General features: G+C 41.3%; 1 protein-coding gene across 12 annotated transcripts in view; it reads right to left on the reverse strand.

Moving 5' to 3' along the window:
* The window catches only part of CSNK1G1 (casein kinase 1 gamma 1), a 43,338-nt gene extending 24,108 nt beyond the window's left edge, over window positions 1–19,230 (reverse strand). For 5 of the 12 annotated variants that reach the window (XM_070762328.1, XM_070762335.1, XM_070762329.1 and 2 more), the window contains exons 1-10: window positions 19,058–19,171; window positions 11,194–11,585; window positions 9,838–9,878; window positions 8,541–8,610; window positions 7,426–7,577; window positions 6,522–6,756; window positions 5,066–5,151; window positions 4,005–4,089; window positions 1,208–1,356; window positions 69–170 (exon numbers count right to left, since the gene is read on the reverse strand). In XM_070762328.1, the coding sequence (XP_070618429.1) occupies window positions 69–170; window positions 1,208–1,356; window positions 4,005–4,089; window positions 5,066–5,151; window positions 6,522–6,756; window positions 7,426–7,577; window positions 8,541–8,610; window positions 9,838–9,878; window positions 11,194–11,371 (1,098 nt within the window). In that variant the 5' untranslated portion in view covers window positions 11,372–11,585; window positions 19,058–19,171. Of the gene's footprint in view, window positions 1–68; window positions 171–1,207; window positions 1,357–4,004; window positions 4,090–5,065; window positions 5,152–6,521; window positions 6,757–7,425; window positions 7,578–8,540; window positions 8,611–9,837; window positions 9,879–11,193; window positions 11,586–19,025 lie in introns of all 12 variants that reach the window. The other 7 variants (XM_070762336.1, XM_070762325.1, XM_070762333.1 and 4 more) reach the window with 6 other exon arrangements.
* Between the last annotated feature and the right edge of the window lie 1,467 nt (window positions 19,231–20,697).

Genomic DNA, 20,697 nt, shown 5'->3' on the forward strand with positions numbered 1-20,697 from the left:
ATGAACTACAATGGGTGGAAGGTCAGGAGGCACATTTAAACCATGAAGGCATAAGAAGGTGGACCAACCTGATTCCGATAAGGCTGAACCGAGGATCGGTCCCGATGTATATGGGGATCTCTGATTACGGATGGTCCCGATTCTACATGCATGGGTCCCACCGGAGTGGGCTGGAAAATAAAACACAGAGACGATTGAATCCCATTCGGTGAAGACAAAACAAGGTGATCGCTTCCCCCGTTCGAAAGAGGAAAAAAGAAAAACCCTTTTGCAAAGGAAAATACAGTGTTCCCTCGATTTCCGCAGGGAATGCATGCCGAGACCGCCCGCGAAAGTCGAATTTCCGCGAAGTAGAGATGCAGAAGTAAATACGCAATTTTTGGCTATGGACAGTATCACAAGTCATCCCTTAACACTTTAAACCCCTAAATTACCATTTCCCATTCCCTTAACAACCATTTACTCACCATTATTACTGGTACTCACCCTTGAATAAGACACTTAGTGATCCTGATATTTATAAACATAATTATTTATTAACAATAATTATTTTTTTTTATTATTTATTTGCAAAAATTATTAGTTTGGCAATGACATATGACATCATCGGGTGGGAAGAACCGTGGTATAGGAAAAAAACCGCAAAGTATTTTTTAATTAATATTTTTTGAAAAACCGTGGTATAGGCTATTCGCGAAGTTCGAACCCGCGAAAATCAAGGGAACACTGTACAGCGTAAACGCCTAGGTTTGCAGTAAGGATCCCGATAAAAATATAGGCAGTGCTCGGACCTATGACCACAACGAAACCCCAAATTTCAGTTGGTCAGTGAGACATTTCTAAAGTGAATTTTGCCCCATTTTATGACATTTCTTGCCACAGTTTTTAAAGGGGGATCACTGCGGCTGTTAAGTTCGTAACGTGGTTGTTAAGTGAATTTGGCTTCCCAGTTAAATTCGCTGGTTGGAAGTTCATAAAATTGGGTCAAATGTCTCTGGGACGCTGCGCCCATCATAAATAGGAGCCATAGGGATGCTACAACAGTCATAAGTGTGAAAAATGGACACAAGTCACCTTTTTCAGGGCCGTTGTAACTTTTGACGGTCACTAAATAAATTAGTGAGGCAATGAGGTCGTGTCAAAACTGGCTTTTAAAGAGCAACCTCTGGGAAAAAAATGCAGCAGATCCCACAGGGTGACCACTCACAATTGGTCTGCCGACCCAGTCGTAGGCATAATCGAAGGTGAATCCTCTCTTTTCGAATAATTCGGTGAAGATGGTTCGTAGGTAATCGTAGTCGGGTCGCTCGAAGAAGTCCAATCGCCTGACGTAACGCAGGTAGGCGGCCATCTCCTCTGTTAAAGGGAATTAGGAAGAAGCAACATCAGACAATCTGTTCAGAAAGAAGTAGAAGCAGAATACATTTCAGCGTTACCTACTAGACAGGTTCAACTCCCTAAACTATCAGTTTACAGAGGTGGACGAGATCGAGAAATCTGTTGACATGGATCGGGAACCAAGCCATGGATTTCTAAAGGGCCTCCTTTAAGTACACCACTGAAATATTTGCAGATTTATGAAAAGGGGCATAGGGGCAAAAGACAATTAGTAGGCACCAGCTTTGGAACAATTTAAAGTGTTTATATTGTTCTTGTTCTCTCCCTCTCTCTCTCTCATTCTCTCTTTCTCTCTCTCTCTCACACACACACAACCCCTGCTGCAACCCAACAGGATTGACACAGACTTCAGAGGACAATCAGAACTGCAGAAAAAACAATTGCTGCCAACCTGCCTTCCATTGAGGACCTGTATACTGCACGAGTCAAAAAGAGGGCGGGGAAAATATTTACTGACCCCTCACATCCTGGACACAAATTGTTTCAACTCCTACCCTCAAAACGTCGCTACAGAGCACTGCACACCAAGACAACTAGACACAAGAACAGTTTTTTTTCCGAACGCCATCACTCTACTAAACAAATAATTCCCTCCACACTGTCAGACTTTCTACTAAATCTGCACTTCTATTCTACTAGTTTTTCTCATCATTCCTTCCACCCATTTCCTCCCATGTTGACTGTATGACTGTAACTTGTTGCTTATATCCTAAGATTTTTATTAATATTGCTTCTTCATTGCTTATTTGAGCCCTATGACAATCATTAAGTGTTGTACCACATGATTCTTGACAAATGTATCTTTTTCTTTTATGTACTCTGAGAGCATCTGCACCAAGACAAATTCCTTGTGTGTCCAATCACACTTGGCCAATAAAAATTCTATTCTATTCTATTCTATTCTATTCTATTCTAAAGAAGGAGAGGCAGTCTGCTTGCTCTAAGTAGCCTGGGCATTGCTGGGATGCAAATTATAAAACTCTGTATATTGTGAATTTCTTACACTGATGGGCTTTGGAGCCCAAACTGAAAGGGCTGAAATCAACAGAAAAGTCCAAGGTGTAAAAAGGACAGGTGATTCTAAAAGAACTGAAGTAAACTGGTAGAACTTAGTATTCTAAAGAAATTTCAGAGAGAGAGAGAGAGAGATCAGTGATTGCAACACAGGTTCAGACCATTTTTAAATTCCTCATTAGAGGAAGAGACCATCAAGGACCAAAACATTAAGTTTCCAATTTTAAAAGCTGTTTCAAACTTGGCGATGGAGAAACTATCTTCCGCCAGATACAGAACTGAACACAGAACAGACAGACTGGAGAAATGACAACTATGTTTTTCGGGGCGCATCCTGGCTACTGGCACCAGGGTTGACAGAACCAGAAGCTAGTAAAATACCGAAGAAAAGCATCAAGAATGCCTTTTGCCTGTTTGTTACAATGAGAATAGACTTTGAACATTTCACCTGGAATTTGCTATGTTATTTTAAGCCACGTGTAGCATCTAGACTTGGGGTGTCCAACTGTGGCAACTTTAAGTCTTGTAGACTTCAACTCCCAGAATTCCCCAGCCAACATTATCAAATACAGTGTTCCCTCGATTTTCACGGGGGTTACGTTCCAAAACTTCCCGCGAAAGTCGATTTTCCGTGAAGTAGCGGTGCGGAAGTAAAAACACCATTTTTGGCTATGGACAGCCAAAAACTACCCCCACGCACCCTTTTTCAAGGCAGCGCAAGGAGCCAGGCTTGAAATTAGGGCAGGGAGTGACGAAAGTGCGGAGGCCGGCAAAGATTGCTTTGAATGTCGGCTGCCCCCGCCCCCCCCAGCGCCTCCGGCCCCCTCGCCGCTACCGCCCGCCCGCCTGATCCACCCCTCTCACCGGCTTTCTTGGGACACGGGTCTTCCTGCAGCAGCGCTGGTGGCTACGGCTTCTCATCCTCCTCATTCGGCCGGTAGCCGCTCTGAGCGCTTTGAGAATGCCCGCCCCGCCCCTCTCACAGTCCCTTAGCTGAGAGCGCTTTCGTCCCAGCTATCAGCGAGGGGGCTGCAGGAAAGGTGGGGGCAGGCATTCTCACAGAGAGGGAGAGGGAGAAAGAGAGAGAGAGCAAGAGGGGGGAGAGTGGAAGGTAGAGAGAGAGAGAGAAATGATAGAAAAAGGGAGAAAAAAAGAGAAATGAGAAAATGATTGAAGCAGAGAATGACAGGAAAGGAAGAGAAAGAGAGAGAGAAGTGACTCTTGGTGATGACATATGACGTCATCGGGTGGGAAAAACCATGGTATAGAAAAAAAACCGCGGAGTATTTTTTAATTAATATTTTTTTTTAAACCGTGGTATAGCCGTTTCGCGAAGTTTGAACCCACGAAAATGGAGGGAACACTATATGCTGTTTTTAGACAAGGCAGCACAAAATAGTCACTGCAGCCTGCCAGATGATTGAAACACCTATGTCTGTGGCTGTTAAGCCAACTGCAAAAATGTTTTGTCCAATGGGAAGCAGATTGCAAAACGTGACTATTGACCTCACTATGTAAAAATCTCCGTCTTAATAGTTCTTATTTCTAGGAGAAATTTAGAGAACTGATAAGCCATCAGAACTAAAACTTACCAGGGAAGTTCTCACAGAGAACATCAATTGGAGTATTCCTCTTTGTGTCCCCAATCTTCTGGTATCGCTCTTTCAGTGTATCAGCCTGTGAAATGCAGAGGATTCTAATTTTAAAAACTATTATTGGGTCATAAAATGTAGGATGCTCTCCTGGAGAGAAAGACAGTCGAAATAACCAGAACAATATTTGAGTGAGTTACAGAAGTTTGGCAAGCATTTAACTAAGTGCTTGCATTGTCATCTATTTTTATTTGCATCGTAACTCAGCAAGTTTTGTTTTTAACACCAACCCTGGGGGAAAAAAAGAGTCATTTAAATTTTCCCACCTGCAAAATAAATCAAAACGATCCACTTTCTGTATAGTAGCTTCCCTTTTAACTTGCTGGGGAAGTTATGATGATTCAATCATTTTAATAAGGTTTTGTGGGTTTGTTGTTTTAAAACTTTTCTGGGATTTTGTTAGCCACACAGTGTTTTCTGGAGTGGCCAACCGTAACAAGTCTAGTACATCAAATTAGATGGGGCAAAACCTGGATATTGACAGTGAAATATTTATTATTTATTTATTAATCAGATTTGTATGCCGCCGTCTCGGGGCGGCTCACAGCAGTAATAGTACAATGTCAACAAATCTAATATTTAAGCTTAAGTTAATTTAAAACCCCAATTTAAAAACCAATCATACATACTAGCATACCATGCATAAATTTTATAAGCCTAGGGGGAGGGAAAGTATCAATTCCCCCATGCCTGACGACAGAGGTGGGTTTTAAGGAGCTTACAAAAGGCTAGGAGGGTGGGGGCAACTCTGATATCCGGGGGGAGTTGGTTCCAAAGGGTCGGGGCCGCCACAGAGAAGGCTCTTCCCCTGGGTCCCGCCAAACGACATTGTTTAGTTGACGGGACCCGGAGAAGGCCAACTCTGTGGGACCTAACTGGTCGCTGAGATTTGTGCGGCAGATATCCTTCAGAAAGGATGAAAATAAAAATAAGTTGTCAGAAGAGGCAGTGAATTAACACAGAAGCTGTCTGCCAAAACTGAGGCACATTTTAGCATCTACCTTAAGGCCTTGCCATGGTAAACTGCCTCGAAGAAAATACATGAACATGTGTCCGAGAGCTTCCAAGTCATCTCGCCGACTTTGTTCTAAAACATGTAAGAGAACAGAACACTGCTCTAACATCTTAATCAACATTACCTTAGTAATTACATTCCAAGTACAGTGGTACCTCTGCTTAAGAACTTAATTTGTTCCATGACCAGGTTCTTAAGTAGAAAACTTCTTAAGTAGAAGCATTTTTTCCCCATAGGAATCAATGTAAAAGCAAATAATGCGTGCAAACCCATTTGGGTGGGAGGAGGAGGAGGAGGAAGAAGAGGAGGAGGACAGTCACTGCCAAAGGAAGAAGGTGAGGGGAGGGGAATTTAAAAAATCCAAAACTTTAAGGCTTAATAAAAAAAGAGGGACTCTGCGGCGGCGAGGAGGAGCACGTGCCTCCCATACGCCCGGCGCGAGGCTGCCTCCCATACACTGTGCCAGAGAAAGAAATGGCAGGAAACTGACTGGGCCTTTGTGCCGCTCTCAAATTTCCTGAGAAATTTTTCCGGGCTCGGGTTCTTAAGTAGAAAATGGTTCTTAAGAAGAGGCAAAAAAAACTTGAACACCCGGTTCTTATCTAGAAAAGTTCTTAAGTAGAGGCGTTCTTAAGTAGAGGTACCGCTGTAATTAACTGCAGTATGAAAAAGACGACAACCATAAATATGCAGACAGATAAGCAAGATAATACAGGAAATAGTATAAGGGCAGACTAGATGGACCATGAGGTCTTTTTCTGCCGTCAGTCTTCTATGTTTCTATATCCACAGGGAGCCTAAGAAATTATTGATTTAGTAAACGTTTGTTCTACATGTGAAACAACAGAATTGAGTTATTATTCATATTCTCCAAATGGCCATTCCCACATTCAAACGGAACACACATCTGTGTTGAAACTAAACTGGACAGTCTGGGGTTCTACAGACATTTTGCACAATTTCTGACCTTTGTTCAGGGGTTTTTTGGGAGGGGGGGGTATAATATGTAAATCTGGTTTATTCCTCTCTTAATAAAAACAGGAATAAAAGCATGATGTGCTCCTGTTTTGTTTTGATTTCCTAATGTGTGGAAAAGCACAACATTTCAGTTCATGTGTCACAACGAAGAAGATGCTGTGATTTGTTTGGCTTGCAGGAGGAGAAAAGGAGGAAAAATCGAATAGCAGCTATAGCAATTCTCATTTGCTAGTAGACAATTTTGGAAATGCTGGCGCAATAGGTCAATCCCAGCTGATAAACAGCTGTACAAGAACATGCACTGGTAACGTAAACCTCTTTGAATTCATATTTATTGCAGGCTTGCCAAAATCATATTGCTATCTAACTTTAAAGAGAGTCACAATATGAAAATTAACAGCTCCAAAACGATATAAATAGCGCAGAAAAGTATCAGTTATTGCAGCACATTATACTGAACAAACCTTTGCCCAGGTGTGTATTAATGGACATATATCTTGCTGTTCCAGTAAGGCTCTTGTGTTCTCTGTAAGGTATATGTTTTTGTGTTTCAGGATCAATATACTCCTTGGCCAATCCAAAGTCTATTATGTGGATGATATGTTCTTTCTTATTTCCTTGCCGGCCAATAAGAAAATTCTCTGGCTTGACATCCCTATAAATGAGATTCTTTGAATGCACAAATTCCATTCGAGTAATCTATAAAAAGACAAAACCATAGGTTATTCTAGATCTCTGAATTAAAAATCCTTTGCTAACTGTTCAGAACTATTTTGAATTAAAGTTGGTATGTACAGGATCACTAGATATGAAAATACCTACTAGCTTTATGTATCAAGATATTCCTTTTGCCATAGTAAAAATACATTCCTTTATTTAGCTAAAGGAAATGGAATATATAAGCCAGCTAGATGATAATCAGTTTAAGAAGCTGCCTTCTAAAGATTAAAGAGAAATTATTCTGGGCATTTTGTTCATTAAAGATGCTGGATTAAATTATTGTCCTATACTGTTGTATCAAATAAACCAAGAAAAGGCCACAATATGACTCAAACTATCTATCAGTCCTTAATAAGCAGTTTGAAAGCCACTGTCCATGATCTTATTTCTGTTCCTAACGTTCATTTGATGCAACCTATTTTAGCCACAAATCACCTGTAATCAAATTAGCAGTTTGGCTTAACTAAGCGCCTGAAATCCATTTTGGAAACTCTTTGCTGAATCCATGCAAGCTAAATAAAACCAAAATAAACTTATAAAGAAAAGTTTGAACAGCAGTTTAAAAAAAGGCAGTACTGTAATTGGAACTATTTGGTGTTGGAAGAAGGAAGAATGTTTATAAAAACGTGAAATTGTTTCTTTACTCACCAGCTGAATTGCTATCATCAAGACAGTTTTCAGAGTGAACGTTCTATCACAGAGGTCAAACAAGTCTTCCAAACTTGGACCAAGGAGCTCCAGTACCATGGCATTGTATTTTCCACATGGACCATAATAATATACCTGTGGGAAGCCTTCAACTGAAACAAAGGCAGAATTTTTTTTAAAAAATAAATAAATAACTGCACTATATCTAGAGGCTGTCACACACACACATAACCTCAAAACCACCAGCTTGGACGTTTTGGGCATCTAAATCAAAGTTCTAGAAAACTATATCCCAAATTTCTTCATCACAGTTCATTTGGTCTTTCTTTTTCAAAAGGAAACCCCAAATTTCAAATTAGATTTATGCCAGTGCAGCCATTTGTGACATTTATGCTAGTAGCAAAATTCATCTTCAGGCTGGTGTTTCTGTCCTTGTTCTAGGGCGAACACAGCGAGACCTGAGCTGCCTTCCTTCTATAAATACTGGTGGCTGGGTGTGGCTCAGCAATTGCCTGCTTTGTAGAAACTTCCTGGTGAGTCAGTGGGGTAACACCTGGGGTCGTTGATGTAAATGAGGTATGCTGATTAGTTAATGGTTGTGGATTAGGCGTGATATCCTGAGTAGTTGGAGCTTGCAGGCTACTTGATTGTTTTGCAATGTGTGTTCTGAGTCTGGTTTCAGTTTCTATGGCTGGGATATGTTTGAGGGCTGGTTTCCAGATGTCTGGTAGGCGGGAGGTATCATCCCGCTTGTTCATATTTTGGGGATGTTTTTCAATCTCGTATTTATAGAAGGAAGGCAGCTCAGGTCTCGCTGTGTTCACCCTAGAACAAGGACAGAAACACCAGCCTGACGATGACGAGTGCGACCTCGTCGAAGCATCGCCAGAAATTTCCAAATCCTACACGGGAAGAAACCCGAATATACCAAGACCGTCATACCTGTACCCGTGAAAATCTATGAAAACTATTAGTGAAACTAATAGTTACCCAACCATATATTTGAAAGCTACAAATATATGGTTGGGTAACTATTAGTTTCACTAATTTGCCACAATCCTAGGAGAAAGATTTTTCACCCTTTGCCACAATCCTAGGAGAAAGATTTTTTTTACCTGCGCTGCCGAGGTGTTTATAAAATCTATATTCTAAGTGCAGTTGTGGGGCACGAGATTTTAATGGTTCCTATAAAACACAAAATGATGAAACACAAATGAACTGATTAATGGTGGATTGTTTCACTAAATAACAATGTAAAAGCAGGAATACATTAAATCGATTTTGCAAATTTGCTTTCCAGTTTGAATACACACACATAGCCATTCAAAGCAAGCCCTTTTTATTGTAAAATTTTATTTTGTGCCAGTTAGAGTCACATTTGTGAGATGGATGGCTGTATAAATAAATAAATACATTTAAAAGTAGAGCAAACATGTTGAAAAAACACTTTGCTTTGAGAAAAGATAAACTGCCATGTTTTTAATGTTCAATAAAATATCTCACTGTTTCTCAACTTTGGGATGTTTTGTGGAATTCTGGGAGTTTATTTACTTACTTACTTATTTATTTGATTTTTATGCCGCCCTTCTCCTTAGACTCAGGGCGGCTTACAACATGTTAGCAATAGCATTTTTTTTACAGAGCTAGGCTATTGCCCCCACAATCCGGGTCCCCGAGTTGAAGGCCACCCAGTTTCAAGTTGTCAAAGTTGATAAACACTGAAATATATGATCATTTCCCAAATGTACCAGAAATGATATTTCCGAGGGGAGGGGAGGAAGTCTTATTTTGGAGAAAACACGGTAATAATACAAATAAGTGTCTGTATAAATCCTAATCTTTCAACTTCAAAAATACTATTTTCTCTTCACAATTCTTTATCATTTTTCCCATTAAAATGTTAACACAGGTAACATTTCTTTGCGCCATGTATTTGTTATCCCCTACTAAGTTACAAATATTTAATGTTTTAAGAATTACTATTCCACTATAACTTCAGTATTCCAAATGTGTAGGATTACTTAATAAATCCAAATATTAACAATATTTAATCAATCACATATCAATAATATCATAAATGAATCTATTTCTCATGCCCACTAACTTAGGACGGGCATCTAAGCAGGATTCCTCATATTAGATTCTTGCATTCATCTGCTGCGGTCCTTTTAAAAACTTAGTAGCAAGCAGTAACAGTTTTTAAAATAATCACTAGCATTTAAATTGAGCCAGCAATGGTTTTAGTGAGCAGCATATCTGGTACTGGTTTCTAAAGGTAGTACCACAATACAGCACATATATATGAAATGTAGGCTGGATGCAGTCAAGTCAAGACAAATGTGGCTTGAAAATATTGTCTCGTGGGGGTAACCTTTGCCATGCAGAATTTTTAAAAACCAGAAAACTACTCACCAGCTTGATTGCTACATATTCATTTGTGTAAAGATTTTTGCCTGCAAGAGAAAAAGAAATTCGTTTCAAACAGTTACCAGGACATGCAAAATTATTATTTTTAGCTGTTAGGTTTTTCTAAAAAATTTTTTTAAAGTTTCAGTAGTTTATTTATTATCAACTTTTGTTTGCAACTCACATTGTCCATCTTCTGAGAGTAATTATTCAATCTTTAAAGTTTATTCTATATACTTTGGAAAGTAAATGCAGAGGTATAGGAATTATTCCTCAAAATACTTGACATTACAACCAGAGGTGCAACATCCAAGTAATAAAAATCTCAGTTAATTTCAAGAATACTAAAGTTCATTAAAAATGAACAAACAGGAAGTCAGAAACCTCTAAACATTACACATATGTATATGATGCCTGTATGTATGGTGGCACATGGAGCTGTATCGGAGGGCACGTGAGGCATTGCCCTGTGTCAGCTCCACCATGCACGCTAGCCCGCTGATTTTTGGCCTTAGAGAAAACTGTTTTGCCCTCTGGAGGCTTTGGGGAAGCTTCCTTGAAGCCCTGGAGTGCAAAAAAACCGGTCCAATGAGCAAACCGGAAGTTTGGAAAACCGGACTTCCGATATGCTCGTAATGCTGTTTTTAGCATTCCAGAGGATCCAGGAAAGCTTCCTGAAGCCCCAGAGGGCGAAAAACAGCACAACGGGCAAACCGAAAGTCCGCTTTTCCAAACTTCCTGTTTGCCCATTTTTTCACCGTCCCAGGCTTCAGTGAGGCCTGTGCGCATGCGTGGAGATGGCAGAGATTGTGCACATCTGCAGGGGCAGAACAAGTGGTGTGTGTACATGCGTGGGAGGGAATAGGTTTGGGCATGTGCGCACGTGCTAGCACGCACATACAAACACACGCACCCTTTTGGAATGCGAACCAAAAAGAGTTCGCCATCACTGCATTATCGCCACAGGTAAAAAGGAAATGTTGCTAATTGCAAGCACTTATGCAGTGTTTTATATGTACAGCTAGTCATCAACTTGCAATCATTCATTTTGTGACTGTTCGTAGTTACAACAGCACTGAAAAAAGGGATGTTATACTTTTCACACTTACGAACTTCTGACGAGCCAATGGGGAAGGCAGATTCACTTAACAACCATGTTACCAACCTAACACTTGCGGTGATTCACTTAACAAGTGAATGTGGCAAAAAAGATCATAAAATGGAGCAAACTTCGCTCGACAAATGTCTCACTTGGCCTCAATAATCTGGGGATTAATTGTGCTCCTAAGCCGGGTGCTACCTGAGTACGGAATTCCGACTAGCCAGGATTGAAAGCTGATGAACCTGCCAGGCTCTTCTTACCTAGCCTGAGCTCCCCAAAATTGCCACAGCCGATCTTCTTGCCAACCCTAAAATTGGGGCCAACCATGAGAACGCCGGCCGCCGAAGTGGAACTTGATGCGCGAGAACTGTGCGTGCTTCTTCCTGGATTTGCTTTCCCTGTTCGCCTTTCATCTTTCTCCCTAGTGATATGGTCCATGATCTTGCAATAAAAAATATCTGGTAGTAAGTAGGATTTGGTCTTTGCACTTATTCTTGAAGAGAGAAATATAGATCCAGAAGAATCATTGGGTCAAACTATAAAATACTTTGGAGATCTTTTGGCATCATATCCAGGCTGTTCAGGCACTGTCACGGAAGGTCCGGGGATGACTTCACCGCCCTCAGCGAGGTAGAGGAAAACCTTACACTACCTGCAGAGGGAGGGGAAAAAGGCAAAAAGGGCGAGATCACAATCCGGTTGGTAAAGGAAGAAGGTGAAACAAAACAGAGATGTACAACAGCAACAAAAAAGTTCCTTCTTGTGTATTGAGAGAAAAGGCAAACGACTCAAAAGAGTTGTCGGAGGCAAAAAAAGAAAAGAAACAAGCTATGTCAAGGTTACCGACCCCTGATACTACAGGTTTATGATTTACTTGTAACCTAATTCTGCGACCCTACCTGGCCTGGAAAGGAAAGGCATAAAAGCATTTTGCTGTTCAACCCCCACAAAAAATGTTTGTTCCAGCTACATGTTTGTGGTGAAACCAATCTGGCTGGCTGACATTGAGTCACTATAACTTCCCCTAGAATGTAAGAGCCTCATAGAACTTAGGTGGCTGTGATAACACAATGAGCTTCCTGGGAGTCCAGGAAAAATAGTGACCGCAGCCAGGACCATTAAGAAGGCAAGGCCCCTATGTCCTGAAATAATCCAAAAACGTCTCTTTTAAAATAGTAAGTAATATTGAATAAGTCTGTAAATCATCTGGCAAAATACAAAGCCTAACATCTCCATTTACTTCTAGCATAGAAAAATGTGAAGTAAAAATACCCCAGAAATAACACATCTGAGCTGGATATACTGTTAACTACTGTACCTACAACAGCTATTTTTTAAATTTTATTTTGAAAGATCCCCCCCCCCCCAAGACACACACACACACACCTATTCAAGCCAGCAGCATGAAAAGGCAGAGAAAACTGAGCTTTCAACCAAGTCTGAACTGTATGGTCTAATAAGGAATTTGCTTTGAAAGCAAAACAAAAGTTTAATATTTTGGTGTCAAGTGTGAGTGAAAACAAAATAGGTCTTTTGGAATGAAAGGAGTTAAATATTCTTATATTCTGACATATAAAACACATCAAAATTTGAGTCCTAAGCAGAAACATCTGAGATCCATTCTGTATTACAGCAATTTTTAGACACTGCTGGATTATTTAGAGGAGACAATATTTTGAGTATCGTTCATAGAAAATCACTCATCTCTGGGACAGCAATATGTCACCTACATAGCTTTAACATTTTCATTAGATTTTGACTGATATGCCAATATAACTGCTGCTTATCCTGTCCTGCATGATATTAAAATTTCAAATGTGTGCTGGATATATATTAAAGGTTTTTTTTAAAATGAGTTGTGTATTCCATGATATAGAATTGTGTGATGTAACAGAAAGAGCGCCAGAAATATATACAAATAATTAATGCTACTGCACTTAGCAAGGAATACAAAACTGTTGATGGGGGTTTATTTTGGAATTATTTATATAAACAGCACACCAAAGGGGGGGGGGAGAGAACAGAATTTATAACCTGACTTTGGAGTTTGGTTCTGAAATCAAAGAGCCAATTGACCAGACTAGGATGCAGCTCTTTCCAATGAATCACTAGGCGAATACCATAATCTAAACGCAATCACCCACTCATCAATACATATCAGTTGTATACATTTTCAATTAATCTGAATAGATTTAACACCTATTTTGAAGAATAGTCAACAACTGGAGGTGGTTGCCATGGAAGTGGCACATAGTTGTGCCCACGCAACAGGACTGAGAAGTAGAAAACAAGTAGCTACAGGAGAATCTGAAGCAAAAAGGCTGAAAGGAGAATTAAACACTGCTGAATTTTAGAAACATAGAAACATGGAAGACTGACGGCAGAAAAAGACCTCCTGGTCCATCTAGTCTGCCCTTATACTATTTCCTGTATTTTATCTTACAAAGGATCTATGTTTATCCCAGGCATGTTTAAATTCAGTTACTGTGGATTTACCAACCACGTCTGCTGGAAGTTTGTTCCAAGGATCTACTACTCTTTCAGTAAAATAATATTTTCCCATGTTGCCTTTGATCTTTCCCCCAACTAACTTCAGATTGTGTCCCCATGTTCTTGTGTTCATTTTCCTATTTAAAACACTTTCCTCCTGAACCTTATTTAACCCTTTAGCATATTTAAATGTTTCGATCATGTCCCCCCTTTTCCTTCTGTCCTCCAGACTATACAGATGGAGTTCACTAAGTCTTTCCTGATATGTTTTACGCTTAAGACCTTCCACCATTCTTGTAGCCCGTCTTTGGACCCGTTCAATTTTGTCAATATCTTTTTGTAGGTGAGGTCTCCAGAACTGAACACAGAATTATTCCAAATGTGGTCTCACCAGCGCTCTATATAAGGGGATCACAATCTCCCTCTTCCTGCTTGTTATACCTCTAGCTATGCAGCCAAGCATCCTACTTGCTTTTCCTACCGCCCGACCACAATTTTACTCTACCTTAAGTAACCCCCAAATAACAGAGATTAATAAACAATATTTATCCCCTTTTTTGGTTTTATATACAGTATAGCAATCTGTTTTTTCAAAACAAAGGAAAAATACTGTCAAAACAAGTAGGAGTTCCAAAATTCCCTTTCAAGCCTTGTTCGGTTTGACAAAAACAGTTCAATTAAATTACAGTATCTTGTTCATGTCGCTGCAACTAACATTCCTTGGGAACCCAATAGAACCCTATTAAAACTCTCAATTATCAAAAGTCTATACTTTAACAAGAACACGTACTAGACAGTTAATATTTTGGTATGAAACGGATCTGGTTGGCAAATCAAATTTGAATGATAAATTTACATAACAAGGAAGAATAAAGTTTCAGATAGCAATATAGAATCTATTTAACATTATAACAACAATAGTTTGCATGAGCTAGAATTGAAATCTTATATAGCAGTGATAGCGAACCTTTTTTTTCTCAGGTGCCAAAATTAATAATTAATAATAATAATAATAATTTAATAGATTTGTATGCCGCCCCTCTCCGAAGACTCGGGGCGGCTCACAACAACGATAAAAACAATATTATAATGGCACAAATCTAATATTAAAAAACTAAAAACCCTATCATAATTAAAAACCAAACAGCATATACATACCAAACATAAATTATAGCATGTGTGTGCGTTACTGTGCGTACAGGAGTGCCAACACCCATAATCCACTGCCCGTGGAGGGCGAAAACAGCTTCCCCCCCCCCGGAGGCCCCCTAGGGGCTGGAAACAGCCTGTTTCCCAACTTCTGGTGGGCCCAGTAGGTTCGTGTTTTGCCCTAATCAGGCTCCAAAGGCTTCCCTCGAGCCAGGGGAGGGTAAAAACAGCCTCCCCCATCCCTCCGGAGGTCTCTGGAAGCCAAAAACACCCTCCCAGAGCCTCTGTGCAAGCCAAAAATCAGCTGGCCAATACACACATGCACGTTGGAGCTGAGCTAGGGCAACAGCTCATGTGCCAGCAGATATGGCTCCCTGTGCCACCTGTGGCATCCGTGCCATAGGTTTGCCATCACTGTTATATAGAGTCCTCGGAGAGGGGGAGCATATAAATCCAATTAATAAATAAAATAGATAGATAGATAGATAGATAGATAGATAGATAGATAGATAGATAGATAGATAGATACACAGGCATTAATAACCTGGTTTGGTTTGTCAACCTTGGCAACTTGAAGATGTATGGAGGATTCTGGGAGCTGAAGTCCATACATTTTCAAATTGACAAAGTTGAGAAACTCTGGTTTGGTTAAATCTCTTCATGTCATATCAGAGACCACTAAGCAATCCAGAAGTCTAATTCCCAGCTTATTGACTTGGGTGGGATTCTACCGGTTCAGGCAAACTGGATTTATTTATTTATTTATTATATTTCTATGCCACCCTTCTTGAGGCGACTCGAGATGCTCCTACTCGAGATGCTCCTACGGTCAGCTAGGAGCAGATCGATTTACTCCAATGTGAGCTTTACTTACCTATATCTTCTCAGCTGATTCGCGCAATACAGCAGATTGCTACCCCTCAGCTGTGTTTCTCCCCAGAGGTGATGCAGAAGGTAGGTTTTTGTTAAAGGGCGCATGTGCTTGCAGCAGGCGTGTGTGTGCGCAAAATGCGCAATCTCCAAACTGGCAGGATCCCACCATTACACAACACTGTAATCCATAGCCGCGGTGAATTATAAAGAACCGAAGAAGCTTCTTGGATGAAAGGTGAAATATTTTCAAGAAAAAAACCAAGGAAGCTCAGTAGACTTTTGAACAGCACCTCTACGGCAACCATGGCCTGAATTGAGAATTTTCATAAACGTTTATAATAAAGAAGGATTTTAGACGGAAGGTATATAGGTATCTCTCTTGTAGTTATTTATAAGTGCAAAGTGTTTCATTAAAACAGAACTGTATTCTACAATTTTAAGAACATTTAATCACATTCCTCCCAATTCAAAGGCAATTAATGTCCATGTACGGTGACACTGAACATCAGACTGCCAAAATAATGATCTGTTGCAGATTCTTTTTTTCTCTCAAACAGGAAGCAGTAGTATTCCACAGGTGAGGAGTTAGAACAGAGGTCTTCAAACTTGGCAATTTTAAGACTTGTAAACTTCAACTCCCAGAATTCTCCAGCCAGGTATGCTGGCTGGAGAATTCTGGGAGTTGAAGTCCATAAGTCTTAAAGTTTCCAAGTTTGGAGACCCCTGAGTTGGAGGAAAGATGAGCACATCTTCTAGAACAGGAGTCTCCAACCTTGGCAACTTTAAGATTTACGAACTCCCAGCAAAGCTGGCCAAGGAATTCTGGCAGTTGAAGTCCACAAGTCTTAAAGTTGCCAAGGTTGGAGACTCCTGTTCTAGAATAAACATATCATGACTGTATTAAAGTACCATGAAATTAAAACAGAACAATTATACCAAAGCAAAACTATACACTTCTATGTCAAAGTTGCTTTCAGTAACTGAGGAAGTAACTGCTTCCCCTAACAAATGTGTTTTAGTTTTAAATTTTAATTAGTTTTAGTTACAGTTACTCTGAAACACCTACAGATATTTCCTATTCAATTCAATTCAATTTATTAGATTTGTATGCCGCCCCTCTCCGAAGACTCGGGGTGGCTCACAACAGTAATAAAACAATATTATAGCGAAACAAATCTAATATTAAAAAGGAGCATATAAAACCCTATCATATTAAAAAGCAAACAGCACATACATATCAAACATAAATATAAAAATATAAAAAGCCTGGGGGAAAAGGTGTCTCAATTCCATGTCTGGTGGTATAGATGGGTCTTGAGTAATTTACGGAAGACAAGAAGGGTGGGGGCAGTTCTAATCTCCGGGGGGGGGGGGGGGGCGGAGTTGATTCCAGAGGGCCGGGCCTATCTATCAATACAAGAATTTGATCTTATGGCCAAAGGTATGATCTAGGATTTTCTTTTTTAAAGTACCACTTATACTTTGTTCCACTTTCAAAAACTGCTTTTATTCTTTCACAAAACAATACTTCTCTGATTTGGGGAAATTAATTAAGAAAGACATTGTTTCAATTCAACTGTATTTAACATTCCTCTTATTGAAGCCTGTACCTCTCATCTTTTTAAGTGTACCTATTTCAACACCCTCAAAGCATTTAATCTGTCTTCGGATTGAGATTTTCCAAACGAACATTAATTCCCCAAAAGTCACAAAGGAACTTCGTCAAGAGTTACATCCAACAGAAAGAAGTACTGACAAAAGATCATTCTTCAACTACAGACCGTAATAAACCACTGCACTTTAAACACTGAGTCATCTAGGTTGAAAGAAAAACAAGGTAATCAAAAAAGGAGCAAAGAGGAAGCCGGAAAGAAGAAAAAAAGAAATAATAAAACAAGTTCTTTGGTGCATTTGCTTCCTTACATCCATACAAACTGTCCAAGTTTGGCTTAACACAGAGGGAGCCCATGCTAAAAGTTATCCCACCCAGTCGCAATTTAAAACTCAGGTGAAAACATGTTCCTTCACCAAGGTTCAATGGATTTAAAGAAAAGACAGAAACTTTATTTTCCAACAGAAGAGGAAATTTACACTTCAGGGTTGAACTGTGGAGTTCTCCTTTCAAAGGTGCTTTTCCAAAAGACAATTGGACTATGTCCCCCCACCCTTGAGGAAGATATTTCAAATCTCATCCAAGCAGCTGCATTAGAAGAATGGATGATGCGTCTTGGATGGGAAGCGACACGTCTTCAAAGAATAAACACATTTGAGACAAACCATGACCTGGATAACGGAGAATCTCCACAGACACATTGGGATCCTTGCTGATCTCTCAAACTTGGTGATTTGTCTGGCTGACATTTCATTACCCCACTAGGTATCATCATCCAGGCTACAAGGGAGCGGAACTCACAACAATCTACATACATATACCCGTGAAAACTCACAACAATCTACATACATATGCCTGTGAAAATCTATGAAAACAAATATATATACATATACAGTACTGTATACATATGTAGATTGTTCTGAGTTCGGGTTTTACCCCGTGTAATATTTTGAATGTCTATGCGACGTTTCGGTGAAATCATATTCACCATCATCAGGCTGAAGTTGTTAGCTTCGTGCTGCTGTAAATATAGTTTGTTTGCAACTGCCATTTGTTCCTTATAAATAGTGGTGGGGGTGGAGATTTGGTTTGAATGTACTGTATATATATATATATGTCACATGTTTTTTTGCTGAATTTGAAAATTAAGGGAGACTAGGATAGATCTATTTTGGCCTTATTTTGGCCTCATCAGCTAGCCATACCCACTAGGATGTGTGTATGTGTATGTATATACACTATATGTATGTATGTATGTATGTACTGTATACACACACATATATACACGTACACATATACATACATATAGATGTATAGATATACATATACATAGAAAGGAAGGGAGGGGTACGGTATGTATGCATGTTGTATGTATGTAATGCATGTGCATATATGTTTATGAGGGTTACACACACACACCCTCAGCCAACCCACGGAAAGGCACCTCGCAGGCCAGGGCGGCGGCGGCACAAGGAAAGGCGGCTCCGCTCCACTGGCGTCTGCCTCCCCGGGGCGAACCCTCCCCGCGGCCCTTCCGACGTGCAGCGCCCAGCACCGAACGGCGCCTCCCTCCCTCCCTCCCTCCCTCCCCCCCTTCCTTTGTCTCCTTCCCCGATGGCAGCCGAGGGCTGAGCCCGCCACACGGAGAGGCTGCGGGCCTGAGGGGAACGGGGGGGAGTTGGACTCCGGAGAAGCGACCCCCGACCCAAAACGAAGGCGGAGGGGCGGCGCTGGGGCTGCCCGGGCGCCGTTTAAATGCCCCACAGGGCCGGAGGGCTCTGCCCCCCCCAGGCGGAGAGGGGAGGGGGGGAAGAGTGGAGACCCCCCCTCAGGTGCCCCCCCCCCATCAATTGCGGTCCCTCACCAGGGCGCCCCCTCAGCAGCGCCCCCCCCCTTCCCGCCCTCTCTCGCGAGCGTTCCCCTTGGCTACGGTTAACGGCGGACACCCCTCCCGCCCAGGAAACGCACCGGAGACCCGCCCGCCGCTCGGCCTTCTTTACCGTCCTGAGGAAAAAGCCGCTTCTCCCGGCTGGGAGGGGGCGCGAACCCGGGGCCACTGCCCCCTCCTTCGCTGAGCGCTCTAAGGGGAGGGGAGGGGGGCAGCGGGCCACCCCGGAAGCGCTTCCCGCGGACACGCCCTACGACGGCCGGCGGCCCTATCGGAGAGACGCCAGCCGGCCCGGGGCGCGCGTCACAAAAGTGTTTCCGGGGCCCGGACGCCCTAGCAACCGCGTCCGGTTACTAAGTGGGATAGGGCGGGGCTTAAGCGGACGGAGCGGCGCAGGCGCAGAGGAGGGTTTCCTTCTAACAGAAGAGACGGGACGTGGGGTGGGGGATAGAGAGACGCAGATTGTGGGATCACGTGGGACTTGTTTATATGCTGATCCTGGAAAGGGATCCCGGGCTTGAACAGGGATGGGAGACCACTGGGAAATCCCGGGAAGTGGGGGAATGTCCAGAAGGTGACCAGAGCAAAGCATATCTAGGGTCTGGTCCCCAAAATAAAAGGTTACTCGGTGAAGGAGAGGTAGCCCTGCACCCCACACAAGTGTTGTTGTCATTCAAATTATTCGTATTCCACACTGGTTTCTGCTGTTTGCACAGGATTGACGTTTGTGCATCAAACTGTGCACCAAGAAAAATTTATTGTATGTCCAATCACACTTGGCCAATAAAATTCAATTCAATTCTACTCTATTCTGTGGGTTGCCCAGAAAGTAATGCATCACGTTTGTTTGTTTTTCTCAGCCTACAGTAATGGTATGAATGCGAAACTTTAGATATACTGTACATTATTTGAATTGTCAGGAGTGGGTTGTCAATTTTGCATTTCTTCAGATAGATAGCGTATCTGCAGCAGTGTTTCGAAATGGCGTCTGTAAGTGATGTACGTTACAAGTAGTGTGTCGTCACTGAATTTCTCACTGCGGAGAAAGAAACTGTTGGGAACATTCAGTTTGTGTAGTTAATAAAGAATCTGCAGTCGACAGAAGTACGGTTAGTCGCGGAAGACATTTTGAGCATGACGAAGAGGTGATTCGCACAGTGCAGAAATGGCTATGTGACCAGAACAAGGAGTGGTACCGACAGGGCATACACGTCCTTGTGTCTCACCAAAGGAAGGCCATAGAACGGGACAGAGATTATGTGGAAAAATAAGGAGTGTCGAAGAAACGTCATTCTTTCTTGTGTGTAAGTTTCATTGTGTTCAATAATTGTTGAAGGGAAAAAAAGTGTGCATTACTTTCTGGACGCCCCTTGTATGTATCCTGTGAGGCAATTGTACTTCATAATTTTTAAAATTAATGTGAATCCCACTATTTAAAAAACCTAAACAAAACCATGGCTGTCTTGACTTTTTGGACCTACCCCACAGACATTGCTGTGGCATTGAGGGTCTTAATTAAAACATTTATTTATTTATTTGTTTATTTATTGGATTTGTATGCCGCCCCTCTCCAGAGACTCGGGGCGGCTAACAGCGACAATAAAACAGTGTACAATAGTAATTTGTATTAGAAATGATTAAAAATCCATTAATATAAAAACCAAACATACATACATACATACCATGCATAGAATTGTAAAGGCCTAGGGGGAAAGAGGATCTCAATTCCCCATGCCTGGCAGCAGAGGTGGG

Source organism: Erythrolamprus reginae, chromosome 10 (genome assembly GCF_031021105.1).
Source record: "Erythrolamprus reginae isolate rEryReg1 chromosome 10, rEryReg1.hap1, whole genome shotgun sequence".
Classification (NCBI taxonomy): Eukaryota; Metazoa; Chordata; class Lepidosauria; order Squamata; family Dipsadidae; genus Erythrolamprus; species Erythrolamprus reginae.